General features: G+C 46.1%; 2 protein-coding genes across 2 annotated transcripts in view; one reads left to right on the forward strand and one right to left on the reverse strand.

Moving 5' to 3' along the window:
* The window catches only part of mdn1 (midasin AAA ATPase 1), a 97,976-nt gene extending 89,042 nt beyond the window's left edge, over positions 1–8,934 (reverse strand). The window contains exons 1-5 of the mRNA XM_080490977.1: positions 8,589–8,934; positions 6,590–6,816; positions 5,433–5,657; positions 2,190–2,297; positions 413–605 (exon numbers count right to left, since the gene is read on the reverse strand). Of these exons, the coding sequence (XP_080347103.1) occupies positions 413–605; positions 2,190–2,297; positions 5,433–5,657; positions 6,590–6,816; positions 8,589–8,684 (849 nt within the window). The 5' untranslated portion in view covers positions 8,685–8,934. The remainder of the gene's footprint in view (positions 1–412; positions 606–2,189; positions 2,298–5,432; positions 5,658–6,589; positions 6,817–8,588) is intronic.
* Positions 8,935–10,440: 1,506 nt separating this feature from the next.
* casp8ap2 (caspase 8 associated protein 2) lies at positions 10,441–22,172 on the forward strand (the record flags this gene model as incomplete). Its single annotated transcript, XM_080491059.1, has 11 exons — positions 10,441–10,459; positions 11,380–11,454; positions 11,535–11,635; positions 12,474–12,548; positions 12,632–12,747; positions 12,849–13,968; positions 14,327–14,854; positions 14,968–15,505; positions 17,540–20,270; positions 20,994–21,093; positions 21,879–22,172. 11 exons carry the CDS (start codon positions 10,441–10,443, stop codon positions 21,930–21,932), a joined length of 5,457 nt encoding a protein of 1,818 aa, XP_080347185.1. The 3' UTR covers positions 21,933–22,172.
* Between the last annotated feature and the right edge of the window lie 595 nt (positions 22,173–22,767).

The following is a 22,767-nucleotide window of genomic DNA, read 5'->3' on the forward strand; positions in this document are numbered from 1 at the left end:
GGAGGTGTGAGAAGGAGGAAGAGGAGGTGTGTGAGGAGGCGTAAGGGAGGAGGAAGAGGAGGTGTGAGGAGGAAGAGGAGGTGTGTGAGGAGGAGGAAGAGGAGGTGTTAGGAGGCGTAAGGAGGAGGAAGAGGAGGTGTGAGGAGGAGGAAGAGGTGTGAGGAGGAGGAAGAGGAAGAGGAGACCTGAGGAGAAGGAAGAGGAGGTGTGAGGAGGCATAAGGAGGAGGAAGAGGAGGCGTACGGAGGAGGAAGAGGTGTGAGGAGGAGGAAGAGGAAGAGGAGACCTGAGGAGAAGGAAGAGGAGGTGTGTGAGGAGGAGGAAGAGGAGGTGTGAGGAGGCGTAAGGAGGAGGAAGAGGAGGCGTGAGGAATGAAAGTAGAGAGATATCATCTTGAGGAAGAGCTTGGTACCTGATCCGAGGGTCTGGGAACGATCCGGGGAAGAACGACTCCACACACGGCCACAACGTTCCGAGAAAGGTCCTCCGACACCACCTGACCTCTGGTGAACTTACTGGGTTTCTCCTGGCGCCAAATCACCGAGCCCTGATTGGCTAAAACCAGAGCCTTCTCCACCTGCAGCTGCTGGGTTTCCTCCAGAGCTCTGAGGAACAGATCAAGAGGAACTTTTCTCTCTTCTTCTTCGCCTCATGGACAAATATCTCTACTTATTTCTGCTTTTTTCTGTAAATCGCTTCAACTCTAACAAACCTCTGTTAGTTTTAAAGATTTTAACCCTTTCAAAACCTGTTTATATGTGAAAGTTTGTTGTTTAGTTTTATTTTTTCATCAAATCAATGGTAGCAGGATGTGGATTGGCTCCAAATAAATCTTGTCAAAAACAACAGTATGTTCTATGGAGTGCCAAATACTTTGTAAATGTCATATTTACATCAAATTAGAATTTCCCTTTGAAAGCGGTTACATTTTCATATATATTGGAGATATGTGGCCAGAAGGCCAGTGAATATGATCAGCTGTTTGCTCTTTTAAAGAAGTTGTTGAAGTGAGTTTTGAAAAAAGGCAGAAACAACGTTAAAGATATTTAAAGGCAGTTTTTTGGTCCTGGTCAATGACCAGAGGGTTCTACATGTCAGAAAGGTTCAATCTTCCAAAAAGCACCAATAGTTTCTGCTCAGACACGCTGGCTGGGGAGTGAGTTACCTGTCCTGTACCTGGACTACCACACTGGATTTACTCTTATCCAGGGGGATTACTCTTAACTGGGATTAACTGGGGTTTCTGTACTACCACTCTTGCTCACTCCTCACCAGGATAAATCACCTGGTAACTGACACTGAAAGTCTAACCTGCTCCGGAGCAGGTTATGTTCTGGATAAGAGGTCAGAGCTCCGCCTCCTGCACCGTTTCAATTCAATTCAACTTTATTTACATAGCACCAAATACAACATAGTTTTAGAGGAGAGAGGAGATGATAAATTAATCTAGAACAATCTTCTCAACATAATAAAATAAATCCTGGTCTCTGAGGCTCTGAAGCAGGTTCTGGTTCTTGACTTGTTCCAGGTCTGTTGATCTGGAATAATGAGGTTCATGATCACACCTGACAGAACTGCAGAACCATGAATTTATGGAACCAGAACTACCCATGTCGTCATGGTGATGAATTAATATTCCACCCCAAAACAAAAGAGAACCTCAGCCTCAGAACCAGTGATGGAGAACGTAAAGTAAAAGAAGAGCAGTGAGGAAGTTCTGCCTGGAACCGTTCTGCTGGAATAAAGTGAAAGTGAGTGATCACAGTGCTGTTCCTTTATATCACTGATCAATTAATCTGCTCTAATCTCACCGATCAATTAATCTGCTCTAATCTCACCAAGTCAGGACGGTTCTGGTTCTGGCTGCAGCAGCAGTGTTGCTTTGAGCTGCAGGATGGGTTTGAATTCTTCATAATCTCAGAGATTAACTGCTCCTTCAGTAATCTGTAAACTGCTCTGGAGGGTTTCTCTGTGTGTGATTGGTCAGATGCTGCTAACTCCGCCCCTTTCATGTGAACCTGCACAGGTAGATCTGGGTTGAACTAGTGAGTTGATAACCTGCTTGGTAGGAGCGGTGATCAGGATCAGTCAACCAGGAGACAGAGATCCTGGATGTGTTGATCAGACCTCAGGTCCATTAACATCTCATATTTGAAGAATTTAGATTATATTCATATAAAGTCAAATACCTGATTTTCATGTCCAGGATTTCCTCGTTTGCCAGAACCTTCCGGAGGAAGATGGTTTTCTGATTGTCCGTCATGTGAGAGACCAGCGCCAAGCAGTGAGCCGTGTAGCTGTTAGAAACACAGGGAACAAGACCAGTCAGGTTTCTGACCCCTGCAGAGGAAAAACAACGCGGATTCTGGATCACCTCCAGAACTTAATGGAATCTTCCAGGACCCAATATCAATCTGTGGTGAAACTTAGACTAAATCTGTGCAGTAGTTTTGACGTAATCTTGCCAACAGACAGATAAATATCCACCAATGATTTCATTAAGATTCAGAAACACACTAAATTAACTGTTTTAGCAGTTAAAAGCAATAAAAGTGAGAAGGTGGTGCTAGTGAGTCGGTCAGTAGGACGCACCCGGGATTCCCCACAAATCCCACATTAAATGACATCGATAACTTTTATGCATTTCACAGTGAAAATATAGAAATAAAGTTGCAGAAAGGCCCCGATCCGGCTGTCCTGCCCCCGACACCGTGCTCACCATCTGACCCATCCCACTGGAGCCCGACGCACCAGGACAAAACCAGGACAAAACCAGGACAAAACCAGGACAAAACCAGGACAAAACCAGGACAAAACCAGGACAAAACCAGGGCGTCTTATTCTATCAAGACTACACTATGGAGGATGCCTCGCAAATCCTGAGCAGGGACATTTCTTTAATTCTAGACTGCACAACCACCGCCGCCGGCACCGGGGGGTCCACCGAGCCAGGAAGCCAGGATGTAGACCACGGTATTTACCACCACTGCAAGGCGGAACGTTCCCTTATGAGGGCTTTGACTTTATAAGTTCCCACAAGGCTCTTTTGAAGCGAGACTCAACATCGGAAGCAAGTGTTGTGAAGTGCTCTGCACTGTTTTATATCAGTGTCATTTCTCTGGAAAGGTGACGGGACAGGTGGGGTTCTTCATTATTATTACATTTTAGCCAATGTTAACTTAATTTAAATAATTTGTATTTATAAACCACATTTCAACAATTTGGACTTTTCTAAATTGACAGAGGCCCCCAGTGATGAAACATCATTGCTCTTTGAAACTTATTAAGACTCTTATTAACATACGTGTGAACAAATAGAAGCAGAAGCTTCATCAATCCCTTTTAGAAAAGGAAGGTTTTGTTGCTGGTTTACTGGAAATGACAGTTAGAGATGGATTGCACTGCAGCCATTAATAAATCTGAACATATGTAAACATTTATAAACATTAACAAACATGGACACATTTGTAAAATTCAACACATTTCCGTTTGTGTGACTTTAAAAATCAGTAAACTGGAGAAAGTTGAACCTGACCTGCAGCTTTTCATCCAAACAGTGAATTAGAAGAGAAGTGACAGAGTTAATAATTCACCGCTTGTCGTCTTCATCTCAACATCTCATAGAAACACCAGAACAAACCAGAACGGACTCTAAGCCAATCACTGAGCAGCTCTGGCCAGGGGCCATTGAAGAGTACCCCAAGTCTCAACATGAAATGAAGCTGATTGGTTTAGTTTCCTGTTTAGATTATCTCCAGAAAATGAAGCGCATAGAATTCAGGACCCATTGTTAGTTTGTTGGCATGAACAGATTTTGACAGTATTACAGTTTATTAATACTGGACAACAGACAGGTTCTCCTGGTAAATTTCAAGCTGAGCTGAGACGGTCAAAATACCTGGACTGGACCCGATTATTGAAATATTCAGGTCGCAGGTGATACATGGCTGCCTCCGTACTACACTCTGGACTCACTTCCTTAACGTTCAATAACGTAACATAACGATCCATAAAGTTCCATAATGTAACATAACTATCCATAACACTCCATAACGTAACATAACAATCCATAACGTAACATAACGATCCATAACATTCCATAACGTAGCGTAACGATCCATAACGTTCCATAACGTAACGTAACAATCCATAACGTAACATAACGATCCATAACATTCCATAACGTAACAATCCATAACGTAACATAACGATCCATAACATTCCATAACGTAACGATCCATAACGTAACGATCCATAACGTAACGATCCATAACGTAACGATCCATAACATAACGTAACAATCCAGAACGCTCCATCACGTAACAATCCAGAACTCTCCATAACGTAACAATCCAGAACGTTCCATAACGTAACGTAGCGATCCATAACGTTCCATAACGTAGCGATCCATAACGCTCCATAACGTAACGTAACAATCCATAACGTAACATAACTATCCATAACACTCCATAACGTAGCGTAACGATCCATAACGTTCCATAACGTAACGTAACAATCCATAACGTAACATAACGATCCATAACATTCCATAACGTAACAATCCATAACGTAACATAACGATCCATAACATTCCATAACGTAACGATCCATAACGTAACGATCCATAACATAACGTAACAATCCAGAACGCTCCATCACGTAACAATCCAGAACTCTCCATAACGTAACAATCCAGAACGTTCCATAACGTAACGTAGCGATCCATAACGTTCCATAACGTAGCGATCCATAACGCTCCATAACGTAACATAACTATCCATAACACTCCATAATGTAGTGTAACGATCCATAACGTTCCATATCGTAGCGATCCATAGCACTCCAGAACGTAACATAACTATCCATAACATTCCATAACGTAGCGATCCATAACGCTCCATAACGTAACATAACTATCCATAACACTCCATAACGTAACGCAACGATCCATAACATTCCATAACTTAACGATCTATAACGTAGCGATCCATAACAATCCATAACGCAACGTAACAATCCATAACGCTCCATAACCTAGCGATCCATAACGCTCCATAACGTAACGTAACGATCCATAACGCTCCATAACACTGGACACTTGCCTTTGGATTTTACGGCATCCCTACATCACAGGTTTTACTGTTATATAAAAATAAATTTATATAAATGATGTTTGTGTTTCCACGCTCTGATAATCCAAAATGAGATTAATAATAATAATGAAAAGTCGAATTAATTGATCAAGTCCTGATTATTTTCTTACTGATGGCCACGGGGAAGAATTCAGAACATGAAGAAAATATCAAGAAAAATAAATAAATGCTTGGATGATGGATGGATTCTGACCTCTATGGGTCTCTCCCACTCAACCCCCTGTGCTGAAGGACTTGCCCCCCTGTGCTGAAGGACTTGCCCCCCTGTGCTGAACGTACCCTCGCACCATGACGTCGCTGGTGAGCAGCTGGGACACGCAGGGACTCCAGTCCCACAGCATCCTGAACTTGGCGCAGTCGCTCTGGAGGAAGCGCAGCGTGGCGCCCATCAGGTCGCGCAGCTTCATCCTCCTGGGGCCATACTGCACGGCCGAGGACTCCTCACTCGTGAAGAAGAGCCTCTGGAACACTGGGGGGGCCCCGCTGAAGTACCTGGCAGCAAACCTAACAGAGAGGCGCAGGAACACACGTCACCGTCTGTCTCCAGGGAGAGTCCATAGAAACCAGGACACAATGAAACCAGTCTGAGACCTTACTGTGCTCTGAAACCCAGCAGGCTGCTCAAAGGGTTAGGGTTAAGGTTAGGGTTAGGGTTAGGGTTAAGGTTAGGGTTAAGGTTAAGGTTAAGGTTAGGGTTAAGGTTAGGGTTAAGGTTAGGGTTAAGGTTAGGGTTAGGGTTAAGGTTAGGGTTAAGGTTAGGGTTAAGGTTAAGGTTAGGGTTAAGGTTAGGGTTAAGGTTAAGGTTAGGGTTAAGGTTAGGGTTAAGGTTAAGGTTAGGGTTAAGGTCAGGGTTAAGGTTAGGGTTAAGGTTAAGGTCATTTATCACCCATGAACAGTCAAAGTCCTCCAGCTTTCCACAGGGTCTACCATGGACATTCAGACTGCAGGGGTTGTATCTTGGACTCTTAAAGCTCAAAGATCAGCATTTATCCATGTGAAAGTGTGTTCAGGACTTGGAGGGATTGTTTCATAATTCCTCCAGTGAATAAACCAACATTTTAAATTGAGACGAATCAACTTGTGATGAAAAAAAGTCAAAAGTGCTCAGAACCCGTCCAGATTTAGCAGAATTCAGTCAAGTTCCTGGAATAGATTGTGTGAATTAAAGACTTTCCTCTCAATTTTCAACAATCATCAGATTTAAACATCTGCTGACGTTGAAGACAATTTGCTCCCTGAGAGACTCTGGGGGTTAGCAGTTAGCCTTAGCATGGTGAAGTGAAGATCTCTGAGGTCCTGGTGGTGCTGGTGGTGCTGGTGGTGGTGCTGGTGGGGCTGGTGGGGCTGGTGGTGCTGGTGGTGGGGCTGGTGGGGCTGGTGGTGCTGGTGGTGGTGCTGGTGGTGGTGGTGCTGGTGGTGCTGGTGGGGCTACTTACGCCTGAGCATCAGCACTGATTCCCAGCAGCTTGCTGAGGGCCACACACAGACGCTCATGCAGGTCATGGTTGATCCTGACGCCGGCTTTCACCCGCTCTGCGTTGCGCTCCAGCAGGTCCAGGATGAGCGGTCGAAGGTGTCGCGCTATCAGCAGAGTGTAGTCCTTCTCCAAGAGCAGCTGAGACAAACAGTCCAGGATGCGCTGCCGGTCCTGGTGGCTCCAGATCTGCCATGGGACACAGACCAGCAAACCCCCATGAAGAAGACGTACAGACGAGGCTGAGGATGTGATGAAGGTGAGGCTGAGGATGTGTTGAAGGTGAGGCTGAGGATGTGATGAAGGTGAGGCTGAGGATGTGATGAAGGTGAGGCTGAGAATGTGATGAAGGTGAGGCTGAGGATGTGTTGAAGGTGAGGCTGAGGATGTGATGAAGGTGAGGCTGAGGATGTGATGAAGGTGAGGCTGAGGATGTGTTGAAGGTGAGGCTGAGGATGTGATGAAGGTGAGGCTGAGGTGAGGCTGAGAATGTGATGAAGGTGAGGCTGAGGATGTGTTGAAGGTGAGGCTGAGAATGTGATGAAGGTGAGGCTGAGGATGTGTTGAAGGTGAGGCTGAGGATGTGATGAAGGTGAGGCTGAGGATGTGATGAAGGTGAGGCTGAGGATGTGTTGAAGGTGAGGCTGAGGATGTGATGAAGGTGAGGCTGAGGATGTGATGAAGGTGAGGCTGAGAATGTGATGAAGGTGAGGCTGAGGATGTGTTGAAGGTGAGGCTGAGGATGTGATGAAGGTGAGGCTGAGGATGTGATGAAGGTGAGGCTGAGGATGTGTTGAAGGAGAGGCTGAGGATGTGATGAAGGTGAGGCTGAGGTGAGGCTGAGAATGTGATGAAGGTGAGGCTGAGGATGTGTTGAAGGTGAGGCTGAGGATGTGTTGAAGGTGAGGCTGAGGATGTGTTGAAGGTGAGGCTGAGGTGAGGCTGAGGATGTGATGAAGGTGAGGCTGAGGATGTGATGAAGGTCAGAACAATTGCAAACACTCTTGTGGAGGATGTTAATGTCTGTGCGCGCTGAGGTTTCTGTAAAACAGTGCTCTTTCTCTTGCCCCAAGAGCAACACAGTACAAAATACAGAAACTGTTTATGTATGAAAATTCAATTAAAGATATTTTAAAAAACAGAAACTCACAAAGGAACACTGTAAAACATTAAAATAATCCATTCAGTGTTTTGTCACAAATCATATTTTAACAGGTTATATATTCATCACTGTTCTCCCTACTATCTTATGAATATTGTGCATGATGACAGAATGATAACATTAAATAGTTCTTATATTAGAAGACTCCAACTTCAAGGAGATTTTTAAGAAAAAGCTAAATACACATATGCTGCTTCTTTAAAAGAAAAGAAGAATCTAGAAGGAGTTGATGGAAATGTACTATTACTACATGGTATGGCTGGTCTAGATAGTTTTATGGTTTCTCATTTGTATTAACTCTTTGGACTAGTTAACCGATTGTAGTAATGGATTTAGACTGAAGGATAAGTGGTTTCAAACTCGTTTTAGACTGGGTTAACACACATTTCTTTATTTTAAATGAATCTAGACTGGTATAAGGAGAACTGTATTCTGGTTTCAGACTGGAGGTAGATCATCTCCTGAGCTGTTTCTAGTTTCTGGGTGAAGACTAGTGTCTCGCTGGTTTTAACACGATTTGGGGGATTTGGATTAATGACTGCTGTTTCGGACTGGATGTGGACCGAGTATGAACTGGTCTGAAACCTCTTTCAAATGGATTTACACAGATTCTTTAAGTAAATTCATGCTGGTTTCAAATGATCTGTGCTCGGATGAGCTCTAACCATCCAATCAGTGGTTCTGCTGCATGTGATCTCCTCTGTGCCAGAGCCTGAGGTGACCTCTGACCTCTAAAGGGAAGGCGATGCCTCCTGCTCTCCCGTGAACACATGGGTGACACATGGCTGTGATGTCTCACCTGTTTGGACAGGTACTGGCTCAGCTGGTTGTGGCTCTTGTCCACATGTCTGGATATGGTACTCAGAGACGACAGGCTCACTTCCAGGTTCTCCATGGTGCCGAGTCCGGCTTCGACAGCCGACCGAGCCAAGCCTCCTTGATCCGGACAAGACCCGTTAAATGTTCCCGCTGTGAGGAGAAAGCGGGAGGTTCATGACGAGAAGAGCTTTTCTGAAACACGAGTCCGGTCTGCTGTTATGATCCAGACACGTCCAGCTCCTATAGTTGATGTCCAAACACGTCCAGTCTGTTAAATCCAGAAACAAACACGTTCAGTAAAATCCACATGTGAGCGGACACAAACTGCTTCCGGTTCAAGCTGGATAGGCCACGCCCCCTTTTCTGTACTGAAACTTTATTTAAACACACACGACGTCACGCGAACAGTTTGGCAGGTTGATCGGTATCCTGTTTTATAGATCAATTTGTTTTATAGATAAATTTGTTTTAATATCTGTAAGTTAATGGAGTGTTTCCTGACAACATTCCCTACAGGAAGCAAGTATAATGTGAAGAGTATTGGCATGAAGTCGGAACCCTGAGGAACTCCATGTTAAACTTTAGTCTGAGCTGAAAAGTCATTAACGTGATCGAAGTGGAACCTGTTTGATAGATATGACTGAAATATTAATGTGTTTATTGACACCCCCCGCCCTCCCTCCACAGTCGCATGTCGCGTTGTGGTGACGTACTCAGTCCGCGCCCTTGTTTCTCTGGTCTGCGCCTTCTGCTTCTGAAGAAGTTTGCTCCTCCCAGCAGAGAACGTCAGATAATATCGCTTCTTCTGCGCGACGGAGATCATTTAGATCATTTAGATCATCTACGTCGGAGCGTCTAACGTCTTCGTGTGAGGCAGAGAATCCAGGCAACTGTGCTCAGCTACTCTTTTTAGCCTCTTGTGAAACGTGCTGCTGAAATTTATGCGCGCGCCCCAGCTGCTATAGACCGCGGGAAAATGTCGTCACTTCCGGTGCGATGAAGCGTTGGCGCGGCAGTGGTAAACAACAGAAGGACTCCGGGAAGGACGTAAGTCCGCTTTTTAAAGACACCTTTCTCCAATAACAAATGTAGAAACGTGTAACTGAAGCCTGTAGCGCATGTTAGCCTCCTGAAGATAACGTCTTTCTCTAATAACGCCTCTGAAAGGTGTTTCTGAGCACTTTGGAGCCTCAAGTCAGGCTGTGGACTGAAACACCAAGCTAACAGCCGGTTGTTCGAATAAGAACTGCTCAGTTTCAGGAAGAAAGGTTCAAAATAACTACTTAGAGTACACATCTGTGAAAATAAAGCCACTTTACTATGATGTAGGGAGGCAGGAACACAGACAGTGCAGCAAAGAGAGTTCTGTTAGCAGAAGTGGGTTAGGCCCCATTCTGCAGGACTGAGAGGAAACACTGAACTCCAGCATGTATATCAGGCCGATTTAAAGCCCTAGGTGTTTTATATCTGAATAATATTCAGTGTGTTCATGTGTTGACCTGCAGAGAAAGCAGGATCAAGGAGGACGTAGTGCTGACTCAGGCATATTTCGCCGGAAGATTTTCTTTGGACTTTAGTGATCCAAAAGCTTCAGCAGTAACACTGCATGTAAACTCCTTCAACCTCCACAGATGACAATTCAAAGTACTGTGACTACTCAGTTAATAAAATGTTATCATGATCGGCGTCTATTTGCCCAATTTCTGTTTATACTTGATTGTCTCTGCCCTTTCTTTACTGTTTGTACTTCAACAGAACCATTGAACATGAGTGTGATTGGTCCTTTTCTCCGTCCTCAGGTACTGTAAAGGAGGCGCAGAGACGTCGGAAAGATGGAACACACTTCTGCTCGTGAGTCAAATTCAACATTACACACAGAGGAAGATTGTTTTTCACACCTCGTCAGAAAGCTGGCCTATCGAGCGTTGAATGGTCTCTGGCCTTATTACATCTCAGATTGACTTGTAGAATATGAAGCATCCGGTCACCGGAGGTCCTCAGGAAGAAGGTTATTCAGTGATCCCAGAGTCAGAAACAAACAAGGTGAAGCAGCTTTTAGTTCCTCGCCTGTGGAACAAACCTCCTGAGGACTGCCGACACACGCTTCTTTTAAATCAGGACTTCATTTTTTTTGTATTTGCACCGGGTTTTGAATAAACAATAGATTTTACTTGTGTTATTTATTTAACTCACATTTGGAGCAGTGATTTAGTTAAATTGCTCCTTGAAATGACCAATGATCAAACTGATTGATTTTTAAAATGAAGCAGTGAAGCTCTTTCTCTTCATTTTTATATTGGATGTTGTAGAGCGAGTCGGTTGATTGTGAATGTGCCTGGAACAGCGTGACGTGTGTGGTTCTCTGATGAGAGGACGTGATATCTGTGGGTGATTAGTGACTCCAGATACCAAGATGGGAAACGCACCTATTAAGTTGATCCAATGAAAAGGATGAGAGTGTGAGAGGTGTTAAAGTATTTCATACTCTTATTCGCTTAAATGTAAGATTTTTAATTGCTTGCTTTAATGTATTTCTTATATTTCTTTGTAAAGTAACCAAATTGCCTAAAAACAAAATAGCCTTACCTTTTAAAAGCCAAACTGCAGAAGCTGCACCAGGAGACAGTTGGGTTGGGTGAAGCTGCTTTATGGTGGACTCTGTATTGCTGACTCTTTAGTTTTTTGCTCTTTATTGGGATGTTGAGGAGAGAATGTAATACGGATGAAAGTGAATAGAAAATGAGGATGAGAAGTGTTTGTGATCTGTCCAGTCCTGGTTCCTGAGGCCAGCGAGGGCTCTGTGGATATCTACGATGGGCTGGATGTGTGCATCAGCAGCCCTGCAGGTGACGCCTCCTCCTCCTCACGTGGTTTTATTGGTTTTCGAGAGCTGTCATGTGACCGTGTGCTTCCCGTGTCGCTGCAGCAGAGTCGCCTCGAGCCGGCTCTCGGCTCAAAGAGTCCATGGATCTATACGAGGAGCTGGTGACGGAGGAGGAGCAGAACAAAGAGGCGTCATACGCAGAGGTCAGACCCACTTCCTGCTCAGCTGTCCTGTTCACTCTCACATCTGTTTCACCTTCAGCAGCAAAGCTGCTGCTTCCTTCCTACTCTGAAGTTCCATTTAGACAACAACAAAAACAACTGAAACATTTCAAATGGTCACGTTCTGGGGGGGTCCGTTTACACGAGCGCCCCCGCATGGCCTGGCATGCTAATTACATCGTTTTCAGCACATCTGCCGTTGCAGTGTAAATGGAGGACTTTTTCAGAACGTTGTCCAAAGAACGCGGCCTGAATGAGAGCAATAGAAGATGTAGTGGTGGTTACAGTTACAGGACTGTACGACCCTCCCCTCAAACGGCAGCTCAACACTCACATTGAAGAACAGTCCCAGTGCCGTCAAGTAAACCCAGTCATTCTAGTTGTGACAAAGCCGAAAGCCCTGGTTTCTAAATGAAATGTAGTCGTTAGAATTCATTCAGTTCTCTTGCAAAGCTGCAAGCTTCAGTAGTTTTCGGTGAACTGGCTGGATGAATTCCATCGCTCTTCTCATGAAGGTTGTACAACTTCTCAAGCTCACTTCTGTTTTCTAAATAAGCTCCTTTCTTCTGGGATGAGCAGCAGGTTGGCTGTGTCAGAAAAAACAACCTTAACCTGCAACAGCTACATGAAGCAACACTTGCGTATTTACAGTTTTTAAAGAGCAAGATTTATATTCTCGGTAGGAATTTGGTGTTAAAAAGGTTTATTTGGTTTAAATCAGGGAAATTCGTCCTTTGACGTCCAAAGAAAGTGACATTTGACTCCTGCAGCTCCCACAGAACATAGCTCCTCACAGTCTTCATCCTTTTTATTTCTGCAGTTAAAATCCAGATTCCAAGCAGCTCAGGACCAAATTCAGGATCTGCGTCACAGACTGGAGCAGATGGAGACGAAGGTCAGTGGGCACCCGAACCCGCCACAGTGTTAGGGGTTCAATCCTGACCTCAGTACTTATGGTTCCGTTTCTCTTCCCAACAGAACTCTGGTTTGACCAATGAGAACTGCTGTCTGAAGAAGAACATCTCAGCTCTTCTTCAAACGGCCCGACAGGAGGTGAAGAGGAAAGATGCAGAGATCATGAGGCTGACTCAACGGTACGACTCCTCCACAACATCAGCCCAAACATTAGAACCAGTCAATCTTTGTTCTGGATGTTTGTTCATACTTAAGCTGTCGTTCAAACTTTGTTTCCCAGGTCAGAAAAATCCTCCTACCACCCGCAGCCTCGCATCAATCTGCAGGACCCAAATCGGTCCGGGCGCACCACATCAATCACTTCCTCCAGTAAATCACAGCCACCTCCTCCACCTCCACCTCCACCTCCACCTCCACCTCTGCCAACATGTTCACGTCAGCAGGAGCCGCCTGCCAGAGATCCAGCTCAGGCCTGCAGGAAGGAAAGCGTGGAGATGACAAGAGCACCTAAGCCATCTTCCCATGGTCACTCCAGAAGAGACTGTGAAGCAGCTGACAAACACAAGTCCAAGTGCAGAGAGGAGAAGCACCAGACTGAGAAACCTCCGGAAACAAGCAACGGGAAACATCGAATTGCTTCAGACCCCAGCAAACCGTTTCCAGCCTTTGAGCAAAGCCGATCCCATCGAGGTGAAGGACGAAGACACGATCCAAAGTTAAGTAAAAGCAAAGTCTGGAATGTAGAAGATGACATCAGGTCAGATGGAGCTAAAACGGGTTCTCCAGAGGCTTCACACAGATCGTACTCTGATAAGAAAGGCAGCAGCAGAGAGCGAAAGCCTGACAAAACCAAGATGGCCACAACAGACTCCGACCGCAATGCACTTCGAAGTTCAAAAGAAACCCACAGCAGAGAGAGAGAAGAGAGAAGAAACAGGACCAGTGACAAACGGAGAGATTCCAAGGAGCAGAAGAAAGTGAGTCACCATGTCGAGCGCTACAATGATTCCTCCAAGGAACGGAGGGAAACTCGAGATAAAAATCATCAAAGCAAGGAGGACAGACGGCGTGAAGACGACCCAAAGCACAAGCAAGACAGCCAATCAGCGACGGGCAAAGAACGAAAGAAACAAAGGAGCAGAGAGGAAAAACAAGAAAAGACCTTGAGAATATTTCCTGTGGCTGAGGGGAAGAAAAGCAGCCTGGAGGAAAACAGTCCCAGCAGGAAACTGTGTTTCATGGAAACGTTGAATTTAACCCTCTCACCCATTAAGAAGCCAGGGTTGTCCGGCAGTGGCTGCCAGGAAAACCGTCCCGCAGGTCAGGAGGACAAAAAGACATCCGATGGAGATAATTCACTTCCTAATTTAGAAGACATGTGTGTCATTGATGAAATTGATGTGAGTGAATCTGAGGCAGGCTTCAGTGAGGCTGCCTTTCCATCTCTGAATAATGTGAATATTTTACCTTCACAAGAGCGGTTGGATTGTGTGAGAGATGTTCAGGAAACAGAGAAGATCAGTCATAGCCAGCCCAACCATACAGCAAGAGATGGAGGAACTGTGCTCCCAGAACCAAAATCACCAGAGAGCGTCTCCTGCGAAGCTTTGGAAGATTTACAAAAACATCCCGACAAAGTTGGAGTGGATTCTGAAAGCCAGGCAGGAGAATCAGCAGAGGCCACAGAGATTAAAAACTCCAATGAAACATCTGGAAGCGTCTCTGAACAGGAGACAAACTCTCAATTCCAAACAACAGAATCTGCTGCTGTTCAAGAACCAGTTGATCCAAGTGCTGCGTCCCCGAAACCTGCAGGGCCTCAGAGCTGCTCCTGGGATTCACCCACACAACCCGCCGTTACCTCCCCCCCTCCCCCACCAGACACTGACGTTACTGAAGACACAACCATCAGAACCAGTCCCAAAAGTCCTGCTGCTGCCCCTCCACAGGAACCTGGTCCAGCTGCTGCCCCTCCACAGGAACCTGGTCCTCCTGCTGCCCCTACACAGGATCCTGGTCCTCCTGCTGTCCCTCCACAGGAACCTGGTCCTCCTGCTGCCCCTACACAGGAACCTGGTCCTCCTGCTGCCCCTACACAGGATCCTGGTCCTCCTGCTGTCCCTCCACAGGATCCTGGTCCTCCTGCTGCCCCTACACAGGAACCTGGTCCTCCTGCTGTTCCTTCACAGGATCCTGGTCCTCCTGCTGTCCCTTCACATGATCCTGGTCCTCCTGCTGCCCCTACACAGGAACCTGGTCCTCCTGCTGTCCCTTCACAGGATCCTGGTCCTCCTGCTGTCCCTCCACAGGATCCTGGTCCTCCTGCTGTCCCTCCACAGGAACCTGGTCCTCCTGCTGTCCCTCCACAGGATCCTGGTCCTCCTGCTCTCCCTCCACAGGGACCTGGTCCTCCTGCTGTCCCTCCACAGGATCCTGGTCCTCCTGCTGTCCCTCCACAGGATCCTGGTCCTCCTGCTCCAGAGAACCACAGCAGCAGTGGGAGACGGGACTCCTCCAAGGATCCAGCTGCTGTTCCCAGTATCATCAGCCTGGAGTCACTTCCACAAGAAGGCTTGAGTTTAATGGAGGCCATCTTAGTTTTAGCTCATGAGGACACTAGTGACACTCCAGTAGAGCCCAGCTCCTCCACTGGAGGCACTGGAGTGTTCCATGCTGGCAGGACGACTGAAGCGAAGGTTCCAGAGAGGCTCGACAACCCCCCCGTCACACCCCAGAAGAACTTCAGTCCAGCAAAGAAACAGGAGCCATTCGGCTCTGTGCCCTTCATCCACGACGAAGATTCCATGATGCGCACGCTCAGCAGTCTGAAGAAGATCCCGGACGCCATCAGCCCACTCAGGAGCCCAGTGCAGATCACCAAGAGAAACCTCCCCCACCTTCCTGGCAAGCCTGGCCACGTCAAGAGCCTTCAGAAAGGTACGCTTAGCCTCATACAGTCACAACATTTAAAAATACAGCTCTGTACAAGAGTGATGTACTCAGTCACCATGTGGTCCCTGAAGGAGGTTGTTTACCTCCAAATGTATTCAGCTGCAGAGGAACTGTAACCCAAACATACAGCAGCTCATTTTGAAGAAGTATATTGAACGTTTAGAAGATCGATTGCTCCTGGAAGTGATGGTATGTCTGTCAGGTTCTGATCAAAGCATGATCAGTGATCAGAACTGAAACACATCCACTCAAGATCTGTGCTTTAAAAACCCTCTGGTAGGTTCCTTCAAGTTGCTTCAAGTATTCTAGTAAAGTTCAGCTGAAATCCAAACACATTACAGGTCGAAATTAAAAGACACGTATGACATTACTGTTCAGTAGCAGATGTTTGTGTCTCGGCAACAGATGAATTAATTAATTGATGTGTAGAACAGAAATGTCTTCCAGTGTTTCTAAACTCTAGGCATTGTTTCTTTTTTTTGAGGGGGGGTCAATGGCGCCACAATAATCCCACATTTAGAGCAGTGACAGAAAACAGGATGTGATCAAAAATCTTCAGATATTTTCTAGGGATGGGGCCGAGCCCATCCAGTATCGGGTTCTGATATCAACATAACTCACTGATCAGAGGTTCCTGATCCATGATCCTGGTCTGATCCATGATCCTGGTCTGCTTCATGATCCTGGTCTGCTTCATGGTGCTGAAATGATCCCCAGTGTTTCCCTGCTGCTGCTCTGCTCGCTGGCTGCAAACTGTGGACTGGATTTCCTGAAGGGAGGCGGGTCTCAATGAGACCAGGAGGAATGAGGCAGGAAATCCAGTCCACAGTTTGCAGCCAGCGAGCAGGCTAGGGAAGTAGCACTGTGCTATCCAACTTTTCATGGCAACATGTTGCTGATTGGAGGGATTTTAGTCTCACAACACCACAAAGCAACACAGCAACGTGGATGTTAGCAAAGCAACACAGCAACGTGGATGTTAGCAAAGCAACGTAGCAACGTGGATGTTAGCAACGTGGATGTTAGCAAAGCAACACAGCAACGTGGATGTTAGCAAAGCAACGTAGCAACGTGGATGTTAGCAACGTGGATGTTAGCAAAGCAACACAGCAACGTGGATGTTAGCAAAGCAACGCAGCAACGTGGATGTTAGCAAAGCAACGCAGCAACGTGGATGTTAGCAAAGCAACGTAGCAACGTGGATGTTAGCAACGTGGATGTTAGCAAAGCAACGTAGCAACGTGGATGTTAGCAACATGGATGTTAGCAAAGCAACGCAGCAACGTGGATGTTAGCAAAGCAACACAGCAACGTGGATGTTAGCGAAGCCGTAGTCCAGCAGGGCGGCGCTCTGCAGCCAGACGTCAGCGTTTTCAAACTCCAGCTCTGGGAGGAGAACAGCTCTGACATCAGAACAATGAGCAGCAGCTCCTCCAGGCTGTCAGCAGGCGATTCACACCTCCGTGAAGCTGCGTCCTCCTCCACGCTAAACTCCCTGAAAATAGTCCCAATGGTTGGAGCTGCGTTAGAGCTGGAAACATTGTGTTGCTGCTGCCTTGCTCAAGAGTTTCCCCAGGGATTAATAAAGTGATTCTGAGGTTCTAAAGATAGAACTAGAGTATTATGAGATGATGACGTCACGCAGACCCCCACATTGTCCACATGGAACTAAAATACTTTGTACTGCTTCCTTTACTGTCCTGATACTAACCTCAAGTTGTCCTTAGAGAGAATACATGTATACATTAGTACATTTCATACTTTACTGTAGAGAGGAGTTTATTACAGCCTCATATAAAATCAACAATGATGATAATAATAATATTAAAGCAAACAGCTCTGCTATCAGAATCATATCGGTATCGGCAGATATCCAAATTCAGGTATCAGGATCGGATCGGAACTTTAAAAAAACCGTGGATCGGTGCTTCCTTAATATCTTCTTTGGTGAATTCACAGTTTCACACAATCTGAGAGGTTGTTTTCTCAAAGCAAGTATTGTCTTTGTTTCTGGTGCAGATTTCTCCAGTGCGCCTGCTGATGCCAGCTCAAAGAAGTTGGATGTAAACAAAGAGAACAAATATCCCGGTTCTCCTGCTAACCGTGACACTCCAAAGCTTGCAGATACGGTGTTGGACGTGTCCTCAGGCCTCTCTGACACAGATCTTGAGGAAGGAGAAATTGAAAGTGAAACTGACGACGCGACGGCCAGTTCCCCGACTCCTGCAACCAAGAAGGCAAAGTTAGCGGCGGCAGTTAAAAATAAAGGCAGTCCCAAGTCTGTTTTGAAGAGGAAACATGAAGAAAAGTGTGGTGCTTCTAAGGAGACCCATGAAACGGCAGCGGCCTCAACAAGAAGTCCAAGGAGCCGTTTTAAAATGGTTTGCCCGGCGGCAACCAAAGCTTCCTTTTCCACCATAGACGACATCATGGACACATTCAAGCTGGTTCGTACTGAGATCCGTAAAAAGTACATGAAACTACATAAAACCTTTCCGAAGAAAAGTTTCTATGGTGTGATGGAGAATTTCCAGGAATCGTTCCTGGAGTTTGTGGACGGTGCTCATTTTGGAAAAATCTGCCGTCACGCAGCAGCGCTGAAGTCAAAGCTCAAGAAACTGATCACGTCTGTGTTTAGCAAAGTGTCAAACAACGGCATTGTTAAACGCATCTTTGAACAGCAAGCAGTAGACATGAAGCAGAAGTTGTGGGACTTTGTAGACGCTCAAGTCAACTATTTGTTCAGTGAGATTGACACGACACTTCAGGGCCTCTGTAAACCAGGTCAGACCAATGACAAGAAGTCCCGCTGGAGGGACGAGTCTTCCAGACAGTCTCCAACAAGGAAGCCTCACTGTCAGCAAACGGAAGCACAGTCTCCTCCCATCAGCCTGAATCCCACTAGACCAGGTACGTACAAAACAGGTCTTGGAAGTAGAGGGAAAGACATAAGGATCACACATGCAGATACAGAGGGAAAGACTGATTTGAATCCACCGAATGGCCCACATAGCCAAGCTGTGGTCCAGTTTCTTCCTCCTAAAAATCTCTCTTTAACACCTGAAAAGAATCGACCTTTATTGTTCTCTCACAACGGCCCTTTGGTGGATAAGACAGACTTTCAGCTCCTTACAGAACAACAAGCCTCCAGTTTAACTTTCAACCTGGTGAGGGATTCTCAAATGGGAGAAATCTTCAAGTGTCTCCTGCAAGGGTCTGACCTGTTGGAAAGCAGCGGCGATAACGGTGCCTGGACCCTCGCCTCTCCAAGAAAGGATGGGGAACGATTCATCAGTGTCGCCACGCCAACAAAATTTGATTCCCCGTCAAAGCTGCTTTCCTCAACCAAATTAGACAGTCCCACCAAACTGGTTGCAGCATGGGCGAGTATTTCCCCTCGCAAGCTCTCTTCACCACGCCTGAAAGAGCCAGTCCGTTTAAACCCAGCTTTATTCGATGAAAGTTGCATGCTGGAAGTTCCGTCGGAGACTGGAGTCCAGACACATAAGTCATTTTCCATTCTAGCAGAAGACCTGGCCGTGTCTCTCACCATCCCCTCGCCTCTCAAGTCGGACAGTCACCTCAGCTTTCTGCAGCCGTCCAGCACCAGCATGCACCTCATGTCCACTCCAGACAGCGTCATCAGCGCACACATCAGCGAGGACGCCCTGATGGATGGAGAGGACGCTACAGAGCAGGACATTCACCTCGCGCTCGACACGGACAACTCCAGTTGTGGCCTCAGCAGCAGCAGTGGAGCCTCATCTCCACTCGCCACACCGTTCGTCTTCAAGCCTGACGTTCCCATACAGGCACTGGTGATGGAGAAGTCCAACGACCACTTCATTGTGAAGATTAGGCAGGCAAGTGGAAGTATCATGCTGACTGATGAGGACAGCCTGGATCGAACCATAACAGAAGAGCCGCGACACAAAGAACATGACGCGGCGGCTGAGGAAAGTCAAGTAAACACTGGCTTTGTTGAAGGATCACATGACCCTAGCTGTTCCTGCCTCACTGTCCCATCACAGCTGAGTCTTTCCAACCTTCCCAAACACTCTACAATCAGTCGGGCTACAACTAAATCAAATTCCTCTCTCTCACGCAAGGAAAAAAGGAAACTCCTGAAAAACTCCTGCAAAAACAATGCATCGTCTCCTCGTCCCTCAAAGACTTGTCCTCTCAAAAAGTCGGAGACAAATCTACCTGAAGCAGCTTTAGATGACAGTTTGGACACAGCCTGTCAAAACTCCAATGACTGCACAATCATTGCTGAACAGAGTCAAACTGGTCTTGGAAAAGAGGACACACCTCCAAAATGTCCTTCAGACGTTGTCTCACTCGAGGCCCAGAAGACAATCAGTCCATCTAGAGGATCAGCTGTTGGTTTGCAGCATCATCTCAAAAGCTTTGACAAAGATCAACAGAGTGGAGCAGCAGCGTCCAATGGTTCAGACTCCAAGACAGACGAGACGGAGACGTCCGAATCAGAGCGGCGTCGCTCCACCGCACAGGACACGAGCAGCTCGCCCCAAAAATGGCAGACGGATCACAACAAGAGCAGGAAACGCAAAAAACACCAGAAGAATTCAAAAGCAAAGAAATCCAAAGAAGAGGAGACCAGGAAGACTTCCAGTGCTAAGAAAGACGAGGAGGACTCACAGACCTCGCTGGCCTCTCTGTCCCCCAACAGCCTCTCTGCCAAGAACGTGGTTCGAAAGAAGGGCGAGGTGGTGATCGCATGGACCAGGTCAGTACCGCCTCGGTTCTGGATCCTTCCACTCACGTGAGATGCAGCGTTTCCTTTTCAGGCTGTTTTCTGACCTGCTGGTGGAACAGTGACCACATGGTGTATATTAGGAGCAGTTTTATTAAAACACTTCAGAGTCTAATCTTCAGTCATAACTTCAGTAGAACAAATATTTATTTCACGTTGTAACTTTTTTAAAGTTTGTGAGTTTTTGGACCCGTGATTTAAGATAAAAGTGTAAAACTGACTTGATGTTATAGCTGAAGGGTTATTGAGTGATAAAGACAACCACTTCTGCTTTTATTTACTGTATCACTGGAGATTTTCAGATAGTTTCACATTTGTACCATATATTAAGATGCATAAAGTAAAAAGGCAAAACTCAAGCCACACATTTTTATTGACCCATTATAATTAGTTTAAAAGAAAATGAATGGAACACTTAATGACTAATATATCTGAGGAGGCGGATGTTTAGCTTTTCATCCCTCCGGTCGTGTGATTCTCGACCACACACACACACACACACACACACACACACACACACACTTTACATGGAAGTTTGACCTTGTTTATCGTGACACTAAATATATAATAATAAATATAATGGAACATAGTGAAAAGACGGACTGGCGGGTCTGCTGTGTTGAATTAGCATAGCGCTGCTTCACTTCTGCTTAACGTGAATCTCGCTTCGTGTCCTGATTGTTGGGTTTGTTCCAGAGATGAAGATCGAGATATTCTGATCGCCCTGAAGACAAAGGGAGCTTCACGTGACACTTTCCTTGCTCTGTCAGAGAAACTCAACAAGCCCTCCGAGCAGGTGAATGAAACCTCTTCTCTTTGTTTGTGACAGTCATAATCCTCCTTTCCATTGTGCAGTAGGGTACGGTATGGCAGAGCGTACCCAGACCCAACTCTGTTGAGGGTACGGTTAAAATACAAGCAGGGTTGTTAACGGCCGCGTAATGACGCAGATATGTGACATCATCATCCCGGCTGTCGTGGTCCTTTACGCTTCAGTCGTTGTTCATCAGTTTTTTGTCTTTGTTGCGGCGCGGCTCAGGCGTCCGAGCAAAGCTGTGAGCCGCCGTTCTCTAGGACCCAGCCTGGAAAACATTCTCATTCTGAGCAGGGTTCGTGGGTTCAAGTATGACCTGGGGCCTTTCCATGTGGAGTTTGTGTGGGTTTCCTCCAGGTGCTCCGGCTTCCTCCCACATTACCAAAAACACGCACTGGGGGTCCCTGTGCAAGACCCTCGGCCCCCCAGCGCTGCTCTGTGCGGCTGCTGCCAACAGGTTCATTAGGGAAGGATGCTATCAGTTAGAAATGTACACGGCCGATGGTCTTTAGAGATTGCTGGTTGTCGAGACTGACCATCGTCACTGACCAATCAGCAGACAGCTGTGTTGTAGCTCCTCCTGATGGAACCCGTACTGTAGTGCTGTGTACCTCAAGGGAAGGGTTATGAAAAAAGGTAACGGTTAGGTACGGTACTTTCACCTACAAACTCTGTACAAACATGAAACTACGTACCAGCATATACTGTGCAGTGGAAACAAGGCTAAAGTGAAACACCCACAGAGTTCCAACTGCTTCTCTCCTCAGATCGCACACAGATTTCATCAACTTATGAAGCTTTTTAAGAAGATGGACTCTTGATGGGGGTCCAGGATCCCTCCCAGCGGGGGTCCAGGAACCCTGACACCAAGTCGAGGAGCCATGAAGACACCGTCTGCTTCCTGAACGCTGATCAATGCTTTTCAACAAGGTCGAACTGAAGACGTGCTGGATTTGACTTCCGTCATTATTCATCTAATTTCTGTGAAGTTTTCCAGCTCCTCCGCTCTGGAGAAGACTTCCTGTCAGCGGCTTCAGTCTGTGTGATTTCATATATTTGATGATGGCTGCTCTTGTGAGTTTTGAATCCATGTGAAGGTTGTGAAACTGTTTATAGTTCACATTTATCTTTTTAATATAACATGGGTTTTTTTTTTTAACTACGTTTGACCTCTTATTGGATCATTTTGAAGTTGTGAATATTGTACATAGTGCTTTATTGAAAATAAAGTTCTATTTATTTTTGATGCTGTCACTTTGTGGTGCTCACACTGGTGAACGTCGGTGCTGTGAAGGATGATCCAGGTGATAAACACCTTTGTTTTTTATGGGAGCATAACGAGCTCTATTTCAGTTGGCTGATCTGTTCAAGGCCGTCATCAGAAAACAGTAAGTCAGGTTTTAGGTACATAACTGAAAAATCACACATATTTTATAGTGTGAAACGAGGAGAATGTCTTGCTGGGACTTGGACCTGTCGTTTGTTCTGAAGCAGCACAGGAGATGTGAGCCAATATCCTGTGATTGTGTTTCACATTTGTAATATTGTAGAGGGCGTCGGACCTCAGTACGCCACAGCTCCTGCTGATCCTGTTCCTGCACAGTAAACTTCCTACCAACACATTGCAGCTCGGCCACCTTCTCCATTAGGCAGTGT

Source organism: Lipophrys pholis (assembly GCF_963383615.2).
Source record: "Lipophrys pholis genome assembly, chromosome: 21".
NCBI lineage: Eukaryota > Metazoa > Chordata > Actinopteri > Blenniiformes > Blenniidae > Lipophrys > Lipophrys pholis.